This window comes from Coregonus lavaretus (assembly GCF_964263955.1).
Source record: "Coregonus lavaretus genome assembly, chromosome: 5".
In the NCBI taxonomy this organism is placed as follows: Eukaryota; Metazoa; Chordata; class Actinopteri; order Salmoniformes; family Salmonidae; genus Coregonus; species Coregonus lavaretus.
The window spans coordinates 27,864,678-27,883,546 of record NC_139992.1 but is presented as its reverse complement, the minus strand read 5'-3'; the positions used below and the strand labels follow the sequence as shown (position 1 = coordinate 27,883,546).

At 45.0% G+C, this 18,869-nt stretch overlaps 1 protein-coding gene across 1 annotated transcript in view; it reads right to left on the bottom strand.

The window, feature by feature from the left end:
* The window catches only part of LOC311129645 (cystathionine beta-synthase-like), a 31,563-nt gene that overhangs the window by 5,791 nt on the left and 6,903 nt on the right, over positions 1 to 18,869 (bottom strand). The window contains exons 2-13 of the mRNA XM_084162004.1: positions 9,546 to 9,926; positions 7,315 to 7,421; positions 5,631 to 5,765; positions 5,235 to 5,314; positions 4,930 to 5,134; positions 4,738 to 4,829; positions 3,219 to 3,344; positions 2,904 to 2,988; positions 2,659 to 2,764; positions 2,246 to 2,458; positions 1,947 to 2,055; positions 1,760 to 1,844 (exon numbers count right to left, since the gene is read on the bottom strand). Coding sequence (XP_084018130.1) covers positions 1,760 to 1,844; positions 1,947 to 2,055; positions 2,246 to 2,458; positions 2,659 to 2,764; positions 2,904 to 2,988; positions 3,219 to 3,344; positions 4,738 to 4,829; positions 4,930 to 5,134; positions 5,235 to 5,314; positions 5,631 to 5,765; positions 7,315 to 7,421; positions 9,546 to 9,919 — 1,717 coding nt within the window. The 5' untranslated portion in view covers positions 9,920 to 9,926. The remainder of the gene's footprint in view (positions 1 to 1,759; positions 1,845 to 1,946; positions 2,056 to 2,245; positions 2,459 to 2,658; positions 2,765 to 2,903; positions 2,989 to 3,218; positions 3,345 to 4,737; positions 4,830 to 4,929; positions 5,135 to 5,234; positions 5,315 to 5,630; positions 5,766 to 7,314; positions 7,422 to 9,545; positions 9,927 to 18,869) is intronic.

Sequence of the window (18,869 nt, the reverse complement as noted above, 5' to 3'; positions counted from 1 at the left end):
AGTTAAATTTTAATGATTACATTAGCCTACAGTAGGAACTCACTTGGTGAAGTCCACAGGACTGAAAATGAATGAATTCAACAACCATGTCTCTGTCACTAACAAATACAGTCATGGGTGGTAACTCTACAATTTAACTCGAAAAGGCAAAGCACACTGGGAAATTATGTTGGGTACGTGGCTTAGTGGGGCCGTGGCTTTCAATTAGTTATTTTTAGCCACCCAAGAGTGGAAGTGTTTTACCAGTTTAAGTGGTCTATGGTTAAGTTAATTAAAGTTTGAGCACATCCGTTGCCAGTTCTGAAGTTTTTATACAGTAAATGCTTACATAAGAGCATGTGGCAATAATTACTTGTAAATATTATTGTAATATCCTTAACCCAACACTGAGTGACCTTGTCAAGATATACGGGCCTCTTGGTGTAATGGTAAAAAATACTATATGATGTGTTATTGCATAACACCATTGGTGCAAACTATATACACTTACTAGTGTTTAATGTGGTCCTCTGTATCTCAGCTGGTAGAGCACGGCGCTTGTAACGCCAAGGTAGTGGGTTCGATCCCCGGGACCACCCATACACAAAAATGTATGCACGCACGACTGTAAGTCGCTTTGGATAAAAGCGTCTGCTAAATGGCATATTATTATTATTATTATTAAAAATACTTTATAAGGTGTTATTGCATAACACTGAAAGTGTTAATTCCCTAACACTGACAAAGTGTAACAGCGTCAGCACTAAGCACAGTGTTAATTTAACACTCAAACGTGTGGACCCGTATAGACACTGGCCCAGTGTTACATTTAATACCGTCAATGTTGATTTAACACTGGAGAATTTGCGGTGTACCAATGAGTATAAACAAAATAAATGTTGAAAGTACTTTTTCCTCTGATGAAGGTGTGGTGGTGGGTTGACAAAAACAGTATGACCTATTAAGCAAAGTCCCACACCAGCGAGAAAGAGAGGGAAAACAACCGCCACGTTGCCTCTGGCTGGGCTGTTGTTTGTTTTGGTAGCAGACAGGTGCTACGGTTGCTGTCGGTTACCTGGAGAGGAACCAAGGGGCACCTTATCAGCAACCCCTGACCCTGTAGGATGGACAGCTCAGAGTTTTCATTGGCTGACAGGGAGAGGGGCTGGTCATCTTCAACAGAAGAGAGCAGGGCTGCGTTCAGTGCGTTTTTACGTTCTGGAACGTTCAATTGAATGGAAACGGTGCTGTACTTAACGACCAATTGAAAAGGGGGGAGGGGTTGTGGGTTGGGGAACGCTGTCAGCATGGCCACTGCACTTTAAATCGTCACTTATTGCTTCAAGCCACACCTCGCCACACCCACCAAACGGGAGCAAACGTACCTCAAAGTCTGTTCAAGAACGTAAAATAACGTTTTGGGGAAACTTGTCGTTCAGTACAAACCGTTCCGCAACGTAGCAAATGTTCAGGCGAACTGAACGCACCTCAGGTGTTTCTAGGAATATTCTTCTCTACTGTCTGACAGAGGTAACTAGCGGTGGTGGAAAAGGGACAGAAGGAGCAAAGTGGGGGCTATAAAAGGTGGGAAGAATAAGATGGCATTGATGAGAAGATTTTTAAAAAATAAGAAAAGGAGCGAGAGGAAAAATAGGATGAAGCAATACAAGAAGAGTAGGGGTGTGATAAGAGGAAGTGAGAGTGAGAAACAGGAAGACAGAAAGATGGGAAGATAAAGGTCGATAAAAGAGAGGAGAAGAGGAAGAAGGGGTAAACTTACATTGGATCTGCTCATGCACCACCAGGGCAAAGTGATCTGTGTCCAGGATACGGGATAGCTTTCCCAGGTTATCTGTTAGTCGCACCTGAGGCGGACAAATGAGAATTAGGAAACCCTACTCAAAGATATTTGTTTAAGAGCTTATGGTTGAGTCAAAGTGTGAGGGCATCTAGGTGAGGTGACTGACCTGTTTGAATTGTTTGTAAAGCACCTTGGCGACAGGGTCAGAGGCCTTAACCTTCCCAGCTAGTACTGAAGACAACATATTGCCCAGGGTAACCATACCTAGGATCATGCTACACAGACAGAGAGAGAGGATATGGCAATTATTATTATGACAACTGAATACAGGCAATGTTTTGTCAATACTAATCAATGTTTTGTCAATAACAATACTAATGTTTTGTCAACATTTACACAATAAGGTACATTGGCACATGGCCTCTATGACAACCAGGTAACTATGGTAAGCAGGTAAAGGCGTACCCGGACTCGTCAACGACGGGTGCCTGGTCGAAGGCCTTCTCCTTGAGGATCTTGATGGTCCTCTTGATGTTGATTGAGGGCAGCACAGTGAGGGGGGCACATAGGTTCAGAGCCTGCAGACTCAGGTTCCACCACCAGGGTTTGGACATCATCAGGTCTTCTGGGGTTAGGAAGCCCTTATCACACATCCAGTTGTCACTCAGGAACTTAGACCTGGGGTGTAGGGGTTAGAATTGGTCATAATCAAGGCTCACATCTCTGTTAAATCACTGGTACTACATACCCCATTAAAAAAAAAGTGGAATATCAATTCTCCTTCTCCCCACATTTAACTTGCTCCCCATCCTCCTTTTCCCCTCAACCTCCCTCCTCTTCCACTCATCCCCTTCTTCTCTCCCTCTCTAGTTGCTTACATGTAGTTGCGGATGGAGTCAGGCAGGATGACAACACAGCGTTGTCCCTCCTTCAGCTCTGTGGCCATTCTAACTGCTGCAGCCATGGCTGTGCCTGAACTACCTCCTACAGTTACAGACAGAGAGAGAGAGGGGGAGACAGAGAGCGAGAGAGTTAGACCATACAGTACTACACAGAGACAGACACACTATTAGAGAATGATGTTTTTTGGGAGCACCAGTCATTGTGTGTGAAGTCAACCTACCGCAGAGAAGCCCCTCCTCCCTGATCAGCATGCGTGACATGGCAAAGGACTCCTCGTCATTGGACTTATACCACATGTCAATTACCTGAAAAAGAGGGTAACATTCATATGCATTCTACCATATCACACAGATACAGCATACAGTATGTATAGATTATGAATAATTTTCCTTCCACATGCAATTTGAACACACTTTTGAGTTTGAGCGGTCATACTGTATATTATTGTAGATCTTGCTGTATACAGCATAGAAAACACATCACCACCACAGTCTCACACACAGCTCAACTCAGGAGGTCACTGTCACACACTCACAGATCTGTCCAGTACGGTGGGGATGAAGTCGTATCCGATGCCCTCCACCTCATACTGGGTCTTATCTGTCTTGTTCAGCTCCTCTGGCTCAGCCAGGATAGAACCCTTAGGGTCCACACCCACGATCTACACAACACAGAACAACAATGTTAACTAACCATTACATCAAGTCAAAATAACATGGTAATAAATACATCACACACAAAGGTAAAGCAAAGGCAAGTTAGGCAACTTTAATCTTTACTTGATCAATTTGAGATACATTGTATGGCTTTATTTATCAGTGGCAGGCTCAATATTATTTTATGATCCAACTTCATGACTTAGCTCAATAAGGTACACTACATGACCAAAAGTATGTGGACACCTGCTCGAACATCTCTTTCCAAAGTCATGCCCATTAATATGGAGTTGGTCCCCCCGTTGCTGCTATAACAGCCTCCACTCTTCTGGGAAGGCTTTCCACTAGATGTTGGAACATTGCTGCAGGGACTTCAGCCACAACAGCATTAGTGAGGTTGTGCACTGATGTTGGGCGATTAGGCCTGGATCGCAGTCGGCGTTCCAATTAATCCCAAAGGTGTTTGATGGGGTTGAGGTCAGGGCTCTGTGCAGGCCAGTCAAGTTCTTCTACACCGATCTCGACAAAACCTTTCTGTATGGGCCTCGCTTTGTGCACAGGGGCATTGTCATGCTGAAACAGGAAAGGGCCTTCCCCAAACTGTTGCCACAAAGTTGGAAGCACTTTTTTCCCTTCACTGGAACTAAAGGGCCTAGCCTGAAACATGAAAAACAGCCCCAGACCATTATTCCTCCTTCACCAAACTTCACAGTTGGCACTATGAATTGGGGCAGGTAGCGTTCTCCTGGCATCCGCCAAACCCAGATTTGTCTGTCAGACTGCCAAATGGTGAAGCATGATTCATCACTCCAGAGAACGTGTTTCCACTGCTCCAGAGTTCAATGGCGGCAAGCTTTACACCACTCCAGCCGACGTTTGGCATTGCACATGGTGATCTTAGGCTTGTGTGCGGCTGCTCGGCCATGGAAACCCATTTCATGAAGCTCCCGACGAACAGTTTCCATTTCCACTTCACAATGACATCACTTATAGTTGACCTGGGCAGCTCTAGCAGGGAAAAAATCTGACAAACTGACTTGTTGGAAAGGTGGCATCGTATGACGGTGCCACGTTGAAATTCACTGAGCTCTTCAGTAAGGTCATTCTACTGCCAATGTTTGTGTATGGAGATTGCATGGCTGTGTGCTCAATTTTATACACCTGTAAGCAACAGGTGTGGCTGAAATAGCCGAATCCAGTAATTTGAAGGGGTGTCCACATACTTTATATAGTTTATATCCCTGTGGGCCTTAAATTGACGTTGTTGCTAAAAACGTTCAGCTAAATTAATTTGGAATTGGCTCTACAAGACAAAGTACACAGGGCAGGGCGATAACATGTTAGTCAGATTGCCTTCTTATAGATCTGAGACATTGTGTTAGTGACTCAGTGCCATACCTTGATGTTGGGGCATCTCTCCTTCAGCTTGCGGGCGATGCCAGTGATGGTGCCACCTGTGCCAGCTCCTGCCACCAACATGTCCACCTTACCTGCAAGGGCAGATTGGCGCAGAAAGATGTCTATTACTGCAGTAGTAGGGAAAGGGTATTCTTCACTCAATTTCTCTATCACACACACACACACACACACCATCGCACTGCTCCAGGATCTCCTCTGCAGTGGTGTCGTAGTGGGCCAGGGGGTTGCTAGGGTTACGGTACTGGTCCAGGATGTGAGAGTTGGGAATCTCGTTCTTCAGACGCCAGGCCACGCCCACGTGGGATTCCGGTGAATCAAAGCGTGCGGTGGTGGGGGTACGCACGATCTCCGCCCCCAAGGCTCTCAGCACATCCACCTGAGGAACACAAGACCAGATTACAGTTAGTTACATAAAAAATGCCTACGCACGGACACATGCACAGACACAAACGTACACAAACACACAGCAGCCTCACCTTCTCCATGCTCATCTTCTCAGGCATGACGATGATGCAGCGATAGCCTTTAACTGCAGAAGCCAAGGCCAGACCAATACCTGCAGCACAAAGAGAGAGAGAGGACAGGTGTAAATACAGGTGTGAATACCTGCAGGTCATGTCAGCAGTACAGACCATAACGCACAACACAGGGCTCCTGTGGATCCTAATGTCAAAGGTAGGCTGGGAGGTCTCAGTGACTACATGACCATACCAGGCCAAACTCATTTTAAACACACACACGTGTGTACACACACTTGTACAGGCATACTCCAAAAAATGTAATAAAAAACTGGGATGTAATCTTTCTGCCGTGAGTCACATAGCCAGTTCCAGAGAGTTCTCTCTCTCTCTCACACTCTCTCACACTTGTACCTGTGTTGCCTGAGGTGGGCTCGATGATGGTGTCTCCTGGTTTGAGGATCCCAGCTCTCTCTGCATCCTCCACCATCCTTAGACTGATACGGTCCTTCACACTGCCCCCTGCGTTGAAGAACTCACACTTGGCCACTACACACACACACACACACACACACAAACACACACAAACACACACAAACACACAGACACAGACACAGAGAGAAAAAAAGAGACAGGGTGGTAACATCATGTGTGAGGAAATGTTGAATTATGAATATGTACTGCGCTGGCTCACGATCATGGGGGGGGTCGTCCAAAGGTCCACAGTGTCGCACACATACCAGACCCACTCTCCCTTTCACACGTACACAAGTACAATAGCCGATTGGCACAGACTCCAAACTGCCCCAAATCCACTATGGACAGACAAAAAGTAAATCTGAATCACGTGAAAATCCATGGAAGTACCATGGAAACAGGCCCACTAAGCCGTGTGAATCAACCAGAGATAGACTCTAAACAATTAGGCCCATAAAAAACACTCACTGGCGAGAGGGGAGAGATTTAGACTGAGGACCGTGACATGGTTCACATGCAGTGAACTCAAACACCCCCCACATGGAGGGTGGTACAAAACGGCACTATTATTAACAGTCTGGCATTACTGTACTTTACTGGTCATTGGTCAACTGTACTAATCAATCCGAGAAAAAACAAGGGTCTGTCTGAGCTAGCTAGTCGCTGTGCAGAATAGCTGGTCCTTAACAACAAGAACAACAGATGCTATAGGTAATGACAGTAACATTTCCCTCAGAATCCACATCCTGACTTCCCAAGACTTCCCAAACCTTGTGACTGTCACAATCCTGCCTAGTGTCACCTGATACAAGACCTTGCCCCTCTCCTGCCCCCCTCCCACCCCACCTTGCTACAGTGGCCCTCAGAAAGTTACCTATTCCCACAGAACAGAGGGTCTTTCAGGTGACCATACCCCCCTCCACCCAGAGTGTACTAGCCTACCTTAGACAAGACCCCTACCATCATACAGTGGAGCCTAGTGGACTGTAATGTCAGGAAAGAGGCTATATGATACCCTTATGTTGACTTTGAAGTAATGACAGTATAACAAAGGGTAACCGTTCACAGCTAAACTGTCCTACAGGAGGAGTCTAAAGAACCTCCTCTACCTTGCTCTTGCACTCTTCTTTGGTCAATTATTTAATTCTTCCTCACTTCTATTTTATCCCTCTATCTATTTTTCATCGCCATGTACCCATTTCTTTCTCCATATCCCTCTCTCCATTTCTCCTAACCCTCACTCCTTCCTTTCTCTCGATCCCTCCCTCTTTGTCATGTCCTCTACTACCGGATATATGGATTCATGCTTTAAAACATATAACAGCTCTGGGGAAGACAGCTGATCGCCCACAATGTGTAAATCAAACACACTCAAACTGTTTTTTGGGAGGGAACAGAAAATGTGAGTTTAAAATGACACAGCCAGCTAAGTTACTGTATTTCCATCATGTTGACACAAACAAGGAAGTGCAAATACAGTTATTCCCTTTATCTGGTTGTCTTTTGGCTAGTGTCAATATGCTCAGTGGGTGTCATGCTGTGTGTGTTGACTGTGTGTCATGCCGTTAAGGTTGACTGTGTGTGTCATATCATGACTGTGTGTGTATGTGTAAATACTCACAAAGTTCACACTTAAGGCCGAAGGCTTTGGGGATCTTGTTCATGCGGACCAGAGGTGTGTCTCCGATCTTCCCGAGGATGTTGGGTAGAATGCTGGGGGTTTCAGTCCTGAGAGGAGAGTATGGGTTAGAGACTCAGTTATGGAGCAAAATCAATATTCACAAAAAAAAAAAACATGGAATAGACTCACAAATAGCCCAGGAAAATAGGCAACGAAAAACAAATCATGAAATTGTATTTGTCACATGCTTCGTAAACATGGATATGTTTGCTCCAAAGTACACTATATATAAAAAAGTATGTGGACACCACTTCAAATTAGTGGATTCGGCTATGTCAGCCACACCTGTTGCTGACAAGGTGTATAAAATCGAGCACACCGCCATGCAATCTCCATAGACAAACATTGGCAGTAGAATGGCCTTACTGAAGAGCTCAGTGACTTTCAACATGGCACCGTCATAGGATACCACCTTTCCAACAAGTCAGTTCGTCAAATTTCTGCCCTGCTAGAGCTTCCCCGGTCAACTATAAGTGCTGTTATTGTGAAGAGGAAACGTCGAGGAGCAATAATGGCTCAGCCGCGAAGTGGTAGGCCACACAAGCTCACATAACGGGACCGCCGAGTGCTGAAGTGTGTCCTCAGTTGCAACTCACTACAGAGTTCCAAACTGCCTCTGGACAGTCAGCAAAATAACTGTTCGTCGGGAGCTTCATGAAATGGGTTTCCATGGCCGAGCAGCCGCCTAAGATCACTCAATGCCAAGCGACGGCTGGTGTGATGTAAAGCCCGCCGCCATTGGACTCTGGAGCAGTGGAAACGCGTTCTCTGGAGTGATGAATCCCACTTCACCATCTGGCAGTCTGACGGACGAATCTGGATTTGGCGGATACCAGGAGAATGCTACCTGCACCAATGCATAGTGCCAACTGTAAAGTTTGGTGGAGGAGGAATAATTGTCTGGTGCTGTTTTTCCATGGTTCGGGCTAGGCCCCTTAGTTCCAGTGAAGGGAAATCTTAACGCTATAGCATACAATGACATTCTAGACGATTCTGTGCTTCCAACTTTGTGGCAACAGTTTGGGGAAGACCCTTTCCTGTTTCAGCATGACAATGCCCCCGTGCACAAATCGAGGTCCATACAGAAATGTTTTGTTGATATCGGTATGGAAGAACTTGACTTGCCTGCACAGAACCCTGACCTCAACCCCATCGAACACCTTTGGGATGAATTGGAATGCCGACTGTGAGCCAGGCTTAATCGCCCAACATCAGTGCCCGACCTCATTAATGCTTGTGGCTGAATGGAAGCAAGTCACCGCAGCAATGTTCCAACATCTAGTGGAAAGCCTTCCCATAAGAGTGGATTATAGCAGCAACGGGGGGGACCAACTCCATATTAATGCCCATGATTTTGGAATTAGATTTTCGACGAGCAAGTGTCCACATACTTTTGGTCATGTAATGTATCTTCTTGAATGTTGTTACAGTTTTGTAAGATGGAAACTTGTGTAACTTGGCTACTTTTGTAACAGGGTAACCTCTGTTTCATGAAATCTTTGGGACAGTGAGTTTTGTAACATGGTACTCTAGCCTCTGGATTCTGTTTGTCAGTAAGACAAACACGCCTGTGCATGTGGCAGGCAGCACTGAGTTGTTAATTTATCGAGTGGAGAGATTACAGAGTTAAACAGCCAGACTGTGCCAGAGAAATGCCAGGCCCTCAGCATGAGCCTACCACACACACATTCCCTTTTCCCTAGGCCAAAATGCCAGCTCACTTCAGTGTTGCTGGAAACAATCCTAAAATTGTCATGTCATGGTGAAACACCAAACATCTCTTGCCCAACCCTTCCTCCCTCCCAGGTCTTCTTTGTGGCTCTGGCCCTTTCAGGTGTGTCATTATGCAGGAAAATGGAGCCAGGATAAATGTCAAACTTGTGCAAGTCAAAACAACATCCTGCTTTTAATGCTGCTGCTCAACAAAAAGAGAAACAAAAGCACATGGGGCGGGGATATGTTGGTTCTTTGTTCTCCTTTCTAGTGAACCAAGCTGGTGACTATATCTTAGCTAGGCAAGGGAAATTAGTGGTCAGTGGACTATGTAAACTATAGGTGTTCAAAGAGGAGGGAGGATGAGCAGAGTATGTGGAAATACTGTGGTTCTGCTATGGAGATGTAACTCCTCAGCTGAAATCTATGCAAATACTGTTCATAAGTTTGTGACTCACAGTGCAGAGTGGCAGTGAGGGGACTCGGTGGAAGACCCGCCCAGTTTCCAGGTGCATTTGCTGGGCAAGTCAGGACGGATCCAATGCCTCTCCTCCACGCCTGCGGCTGCCTTCTCCAGGTCGTTCTCTTCCTCGTCCTCGTTCACATGGACCGACCCGTTCTGGGCCTTATGGCCAGCACTGTCCCCGTTCACTTGAGCCGATCCATTCACGGAGAACTTGTGGCCGTTCAACATGGCTTCTCCGTTGACCTTGGACCCCCCATTCAAAATGGTGGCCACTCCGTTGGCCTGTGCGTTGCAGAGTTTGGCTGCATGGGGGCAGACGGAGGGCACGGGGCCCACAGAGTCTGTGCTGGAGGGAACCGACGACATGGCTCACCTGAGAGAGCGAGAGAGAGGGCGAGATAGAGAGTGAGTAAGTCAGACAGACAGACAAATAGTAACTGACAGATATCAAATTCTTGTAGTACAATGTACTACCCTAGGCTAGGGTAACCATCTCAGCTAATATGCAGATCTATGAAAAAGAACACACACTCAATGAGGAGGTTACATTCCGTTTATTTATACATTATTACCATTCCTGTCATTACATAACAAGGACAAGTTCAGATGAATACTGCCAGGGAGAATAGAATGCTCCCCCACAGGCCTACACACGGCAACCCAGACTTTCACACAGGTAGCCTATATAGGCTACACACTGTACATTTACATTTACATTTTAGTCATTTAGCAGACGCTCTTATCCAGAGCGACTTACAGTTAGTGAATACATATTTATTTTATACTGGCCCCCCGTGGGAATTGAACCCACAACCCTGGTGTTGCAAACGCCATGCTCTATCAACTGAGCTACATCCCTGCCGGCCATTCCCTCCCCTACCCTGGACGACGCTGGGCCAATTGTGCGCCGCCCATGAGTCTCCCGGTCGCGGCCGGCTGCGACAGAGCCTGGATTCGAACCAGGATCTCTAGTGGCACAGTTAGCACTGCGATGCAGTGCCTTAGTCCACTGCGCTACAAAGATAAACAAGACATTGGTCTCTGCCGTTGGGTCTCTTTTTAAGAGGGCCGTTCTAAGATAGCTGGGCCACAATTAGCCTAGCTCTACATACACAGACACACACGACTTATCCTGATTACTCTATTGGACAACAATGACAACTCTCCCTTTCTGTACAGCATGACCAGATAAGCAAAGTACTTTTTGAAATAGCAGTCTTCTCAGGGATTGCAGGTGGGAACGATCGTGTAGAAAGCCTAACAGGTCAAAATCGACAGCCTGTACAGCAACTTTGACCAAACAAAGGTCCAATGTGGGAAACAATGATGCTCTGTCCAGGGTTCATTTGTAAATTCTGTTCATTCTCAGCTGGATTGACCGTCTGTATTCAAGAGCATTAAAACAAGCAAAACACATTTTAATCCCTCACTCAACTGTATCATTTTAAGGCTCTTGCATTTCTGAATGTTTTAAAAGCCTTCATATCCCTACTCTCGTGACTGACTGAGACCATGACGTGATTATCAGTAATCACATATAAAGCAAAAGGGTCCAGGAAAGTAAGACATTCTTACTAAATTGAGTTCAAACTCATAAATCAAGATAATCTCGTACAGATCCCAACGCATTTAACATTTTCTTAGCTTGCAAACACTCAATAGCTTGCAAACACCCAGTCGCCTACTAATCTCACGGCAACCCTCTGCGGACGACTTTGTCAAAGACTTTTGAAAGGTTGACGACACCTGCTCCTCATTCACAGCCACTTGAATCCACTAGACCCACTCACAGAGAACTACCCTACGCCTTGACCTCTTTTTTCTCCTCTCTCCAGATTAAATCCTGCGTTTAGTGAGGTCCGGCCGCCGACAACCTGCCCGCTTGACCCCATCCCCTCCTCCCTTCTTCAGACCATCTCCCATTCTTCACTTCCCTCATCCACTCATCACTGACCACTGGCTGCGTCTCCTCTGACTTCAAAATTGCCCGAGTCGCTCCCCTCCTCAAGAAACCAACCCTCAACCCATCTGATGTCAAAAACTACAGACCGGTATCCCATCTTTCTTTTCTTTCCAAAACACTTTAGCGTGCAGTCTCTGACCAACTCTGTCGCCATCGCTCTCAGAACGATCGTAATGACCCTAACCAGTCAGGCTTCAAGATGGGTCACTCAACTGAGACTGCTCTTCTCTGTGTCACGGAGGCTCTCCGCACTGCCAAAGCTGACCATCTCTCCTCTGTTCTCATCCTCCTAGATCTATCCACTGCCTTTGACACCGTGAACCATCAGATCCTCCACTCCACCCTATCAGGGCTGGATGCCTCAGGCTCTGCACACTCTTGGATTGTATCCTACCTGGCAGGTGTCTCCTACCAGGTGGTGTGGAGAGGATGTGTCTGCACCACATACTCTTACTCCTGTTGTCCCCAGGGCTCAGTTCTAGGCCCTCTCCTCTTCTCTTTATACACCAAGTCACTCAACTCCGTCATATCCTCACATGGTCTCTCCTATCATTGCTATGTGGATGACACTCAACTACATTTCTCCTTCCCCCCTTCTGACACCCAGGTGTGACACGCAGCTCTGCGTGCCTGGCAGATATCTCAGCTTGGATGTCGACCCACCACCTCAAGCTCAACCTCAACAAAATGGAGCTGCTCTTCCTCCTAGGGAAGGCCTGCCCACTCCAAGACCTCTCCATCACGGTTGACAACCCCACGGTGTCCCCCTCCCAGAGTGCAAAGACCCTGGACAACACCCTGTCGTTCTTTGTAAACATCAAAGCAGTGACTCGCTTCTGCAGGTTCATTCTCTACAACATCCGTAGAGTACGACCCTACCTCACACAGGAAGGGGCTCAGGTCTTAATGCAGGCACTTGTCATCGCCCTTCTGGACTACTACAACTCGCTGTTGGCTGGGCTCCCCGCTTGTGCCATCAACCCCTGCAACTTATCCAGAACGCTGCAGCCCGCCTGGAGTTCAACCTTCCCAAATTCTCCCATTTCACACCACTCCTCCACACACACTCCACTGGCTTCCAGTCGAAGCTCGCATCCACTAGAAGACCAAGGTACTTGCCTACGGAGCAGCAAGAGGAACTGCCCCTCCCTACATTCAGGCTCTGCTCAAACCCTACACCCCAACCCAAGTACTCCGTTCTGCCACCTCTGGTCTCTTGGCCTTTCGTGAACTAACACTCACACTTGACTCTTTTCCCTCTTACTAGCTCTGACTTTGCTGATAGCTACTTTATTGAGGAAAAACGTACTTACTGTACTATGACTGTGATATGTGGTTGTCCCATCTAGCTATCTTAAGATGAATACACTAACTGGATAAGAGCGTCTGCTAAATAACTCAAATGTAAATGTAATGTAGCAACATCAGAAAACAACCATAGAAATGGTTTCGGGTGTGTTCGTAAATTCAATCTGGAGTGCCGGAGTGCGCTCTGGGCGTTCGTAAATTCAGAGCGTTTCGCTCTCGGAGCTTTCAAAGCACACACTGGACGCTCTGGCCGAGGAGTAGGGTTGATCCGAGCATTCTGACCTCACAACGGCAGTCAAGCACCCAACCTAACTGGCTAATGTTGGCTAGCTTGCTAGTTACTTCCAGGCACAAATGAGAGAACACCTCACTCTGAACATTTTACCTCGCCCTAGCAGAGCTGGTTAGGTTGTTTTCATGTTATCCAGAGCGTTGGTGACTGTAACTGTGCAGCTGGCAACAATTTAATTACGCGTTTTTTGCTGACGTTTACGGACACTGGCCATATTCAACGGGTGTTGAGAACGCACACGACTATACCACTTAGCTAAGAATGACGTGAATAATCAAGTTAATAAATGTTGGGTAGTTAGTTAGATAGCATATAGTTAATATACTGCCTGGCAAGTTCAATGTATTAGTAGCCAACTAACGTCAGGTAGCTAACGTTAGCCAACATACCGGTACATACTGCTGTAATGATATGATATGCCATGCGGTTCGTAAGGATAGCGTAGCTAACAAATTGACAGCCAACATAACGTTTAACGTAACTTATTTGAAAAGTAATTGCTTTATTACATTGCTCAACATTTTCTTAACATTTGTCATAATTAGTTAAAGCAATGAATTTGTATCCACTCTTGTCGGACTTCGGCTACATATTTTCCGTCATCTTCTTCAAATCTGAAAACGTTGTGAAGCCACGCCCATTTTCGGAAGAATTGCATTATGGGCCCTGAAAGCACGGAAAGTGTCCACTTCTTGTATACTTTGTATTTTGGCGAATTTAGTACGACATCCGGGAACTTTTGGCATACTAACTATATCCGTACTATGACCAATAAGCATACTACATACTCAATTTACATCACAAACAGTACGGTTAGTGTGGTTAGTAGAAGTATGCGAACACAGCTTATATGTTTTTTTGTTTAACACAGGTTAACAAAAAAAAGTAAAATGTTTCTACTTTGTTTTAAAAGGTCCAATACAGCAGTCTATCTCAATATCAAATCAGTTCTGGGTGACAATTAAGTACCTTACTGTGATTGTTTTGAATTAAAATTGTCAAAAATAAACAAAAAATAGCTTCTTAGCAAAAGGGCAATTTCTCAAACAATAATTTTGCCTAGGACTGTCTGGGAGTGGTCTGAGTGGGGAAGGGAAAACTGAAAATTAGCTGTTACTGGCAGAGAGGTTTGGGACTCTTTCTTATTGGTCTATTAACTAAATTACTGCATGGTGATGTCACCATGGAAGGCCAAAACTCTGTCCGACCAAAACAGGCTGAAATTTCAGGCATTATCACCATTTCACAGTATTATTCCAACTTCATAGTGTGGAAATAGGTATAAAACACAGGAAAATCACATTTTTGACTGCACTGGGACTAATATTTCAGATTGTGTCGGTTAACAACTCAGTCATATATCTATTAGCACTGGACAGTGGTCCGACATCTTTTCCTGCGAGTACAACGGAGGCACTAAAAGGGTTTAAACAGAAGTAGCCTACCAAAGCTGCTGAACGGTTAAGTTGTTAACAAACAGAACACAGCTGCTTCTCCTCTGCCTGGCTGAGCTGAACATAACCACTCTATTCTACGCCAATTTTTTCTGTCGAGCTCCTCGCCAAGGTCACCATGGCGTTTGCATAACATAGAGGCAATTGAATTCCACCGTAACAGAACTACGCTATCAATGTTTCCATCCATAGTTTCTATGTGAGTAAAGTCATACTGTATATATTTTTTAAATCACGCAGCTGTGATGGAAACAGGAAATGTTTTTTGTAAATGCCGACAGATAATTTGTTCATTCAACATGGTGATCTTTTTGTGTCTGTCAAATGTATTATGCGCGAAATGGCGGTGGAAATGCCTCTATGCGCAAATATGGATATAATAACCATCATATTGAAGTAAACTTGAAGTCACGCGATGACATGGTGTGTGGTCCTCCCACTACCACTCAGAAAACCATGCAACTTAAATGAGGCTACAGATGAAATCAATTATGATGAACTTCACAGGGTGGTGAAAGTGCATGGTATGAGCTTGATGCTCCTTTCCAATACATGTTGACGGTCTTATTCTGGTAACATAACATTCTTGCTCGTATCCATAATCTCTTCATGTAGACTAGCCTACCCACAGAGCCTACCCGCACTGTATCTGCGAGCTGTTGGCTAGAGCGCACGTAACAAGACAAGAGTAGGCATATTTGCTATTTAACTGAACAGTTTTTGTGACAAAACTATCGGTAGAGTTGAAAATGCGATGGAAACACATTGAACATTCGATTTTTATTCAGTACATGAAAACTTAAGCAAGAAAGTACATTTTGTGTGCACTATATCATCACGCACTGATTTTTATCTGCAACAAGTCAGTTTGGTGGAAACACCAATGGTGGGAAAATGCGCATATTTTGTTTAGGTAACAACACATCTGCCACGCTGATCCTCAACAACACGGGGGCCCCTCAGGGTTGCATGCTTAGTCCCCTCAATCAATCAAATGTATTTATAAAGCCCTTTTTACATCAGCAGATGTCACAAAGTGCTATACATAAACCCAGCCTAAAACCCCAAACAGCAAGCAATGCAGATGTAGAAGCACGGTCGCTAGGAAAAACTCCCTAGAAAAGGCAGAAACCTAGGAAGAAACCTAGAGAGGAACCAGGCTCTGAGAGGTGGCCAGACCCCTTCTGGCTGTGCCGGGTGGAGATTATAACAGTACATGGCCATAAAGGTCAGATTTTTCTCCAAGATGTTCAAACGTTCAAAGATGACCAGCAGGGTCAAATAATAATCACAGTGATTGTAGAGGTTGCAACAGGTCAGTACATCAGGAGTAAATGTCACTTGGCTTTTCATAGCCGGACATTTAGAGGTTGAACTAACAGGTGCGGAAGAGAGAGAGAGTTGAAAACAGCACGTCTGGGACAAGGTAGCACGTCCGGTGAACAGGTCAGGGTTCCATAGCCGCAGGCAGAAGAGTTGAAACTGGAGCAGCAGCACGGCCAGGTGGACTGGGGACAGCAAGGAGTCATCAGGCCAGGTACAGTGGCTTGCGAAAGTATTCACCCCCCTTGGCATTTTTCCTATTTTGTTGCCTTACAACCTGGAATTAAAATTGATTTTTTGGGGGTTTGTATCATTTGATTTACACAACATGCCTACCACTTTGAAGATGCAAAATAAAACAGAAAACTTGAGCGTGCATAACTATTCACCCCCCCCCCAAAGTCAATACTTTGTAGAGCCACCTTTTGCCGCAATTACAGCTGCAAGTCTCTTGGGGTATGTCTCTATAAGCTTGGCACATCTAGCCACTGGGATTTTTGCCCATTCTTCAAGGCAAAACTGCTCCAGCTCCTTCAAGTTGGATGGGTTCCGCTGGTGTACAGCAATCTTTAAGTCATACCACAGATTCTCAATTGGATTGAGGTCTGGGCTTTGACTAGGCCATTCCAAGACATTTAAGTGTTTCCCCTTAAACCACTTGAGTGTTGCTTTAGCAGTATGCGTAGGGTCATTGTCCTGCTGGAAGATGATCCTCCGTCCCAGTCTCAAATCTCTGGAAGACTGAAACAGGTTTCCCTCAAGTATTTCCCTGTATTTAGGGCCATCCATCATTCCTTCAATTCTGACCAGTTTCCCAGTCCCTGCCAATGAAAAACATCCCCACAGCATGATGCTGCCACCACCATATTTCACTGTGGGGATGGTGTTCTCAGGGTGATGAGAGGTGTTGGGTTTGCGCCAGACATAGCGTTTTCCTTGATGGCCAAAAAGCTCAATTTTAGTCTCATCTGACCAGAGTACCTTCTTCCATATGTTTGGGGAGTCTCCCACATGCCTTTTGGCGAACACTTATTTTTTTCTTTAAGCAATGGCTTTTTTCTGGCCACTCTTCCGTAAAGCCCAGCTCTGGGGAGTTTACGGCTTAAAGTGGTCCTATGGACAGTTACTCCAATCTCAGCTGTGGAGCTTTGCAGCTCCTTCAGGATTATCTTTGGTCTCTTTGTTGCCTCTCTGATTAATGCCCTCCTTGCCTGGTCTGTGAGTTTTGGTGGGCGGCCCTCTCTTGGCAGGTTTGTTGTGGTGCCATATTCTTTCCAATGGATTTAATGGTGCTCCGTGGGATGTTCAAAGTTTCGGATATGTTTTTATAACCCAACCCTGATCTGTACTTCTCCACAACTTAGTCCCTGACCTGTTTGGAGAACTCCTTGGTCTTCATGGTGCCACTTGCTTGGTGGAGCCCCTTGCTTAATGGTGTTGTAGGCCTTTCAGAACAGGAGTATATATACTGAGAACATGTGACAGATCATGTGACACTTAGATTGCACACAGGTGGACTTTATTTAACTAATTATGTGACTTCTGAAGGTAATTGGTTGCACCAGATCTTATTTAGGGGCTTCATAGCAAAGGGGGTGAATACATATGCACGCACCACTTTTCCGTTATTTATTTTTTAGAATTTCTTGAAACAAGTCACTTTTTTATTCAGATTCTAGAATATGCGCAAGAAAATCTGTCACCAATTGGATGGAAACCTAGCCAGTGTTAAATATCTGTTTCGAATTAAGATGATTCAAAGATGTCTGCAGAAAAAATGGGGTGTCAGCTATGACATGACACCTTGAGTTTGAAAAAATCTATTTTGGTTATTGAACTACTGTACAGTACTGTAGGCCTACTATACTGAACTATACTCTACTTTTCTTTACTCTACTCTACTGTGCTGTACTGTGCTGTCCAAACTTGTGAAACATAGACGTCTATGATTGGTTTAGATTTGGTCCGGTCACCAATCATGGACATTGTTGTTTGGGCCAAATCAAGGCCGGTCTGGCCCAAAAATCAATGTCTGTGGACGTTGAAATCAAGGCCAGGGCAGACTGACAAAATGTAAACTACTTTTCGACGTCCGGTGTCGGTCAGTGCTCAGTGGGTGCAGATGATGGTTAAAGTAAATGGAAACTGAGGGGGCTCATGGGTTGGGAAGGTTAAAGTAAGAGCCGGGAGAGGTGACATTGGAGAGAGAAAGAAGAGAGTCGGAGAGAGGCAGAGAGAGAGAGGGAGGGGTTGTCCAGACTGTTCACACCTCGCTTTGACCACCTGACAGAAAGATCAAGACAACAGTTATGAGCTGAACATAACAGTATGCCAGTAGAAGGTAGCAGGTGACCCAACTGTGGTTTATGACTACTATGATTTCCCATTGTAGCCAATTCAATTGCAGTAATTACGTTACAGATTTTTCGGTAATACAGTTTTAATCACTTAATTCATAAACAAAAAATTATAAAATCTGTAAAAAAACTAACTAATTGTTAGGTCTACCTTTACTTGTTACTTTTGTGAACTTTCATTATCCTCCCTCCTCATGAGGGAGAGAAATTAGAAAATATCTTAAAGATATGTGGGTTTTTGGTAACAGAATTACAAGGCAATGCTTCTTAAACATTCAGAAGGCAAATAATCTCTCCAAAACTAAATATATACGCGTTGATATTAGTTGGCGGGGGTATTTACTTCAACATTATTGTGTTTTGGTGTATTTCTAATACCTTTTAAATACTTTTTCTGTTTGACCAGAAATCAAAGACTTTACTTATGCCTAATTTCATTTTATGGAAAATGGTTGAAAAATGTATCTATGCCTTCATTTCCACAAAATATAGACTCTTAGCTTTCATTGAACACCCAATTTGAACTATGAACTTCACGTTGGTGTTCATGGGTCCTTTTTACATGGAAATGACCATAGGCTAACACACACACAGTCTGTATCCATCAACTCTAAAAGCA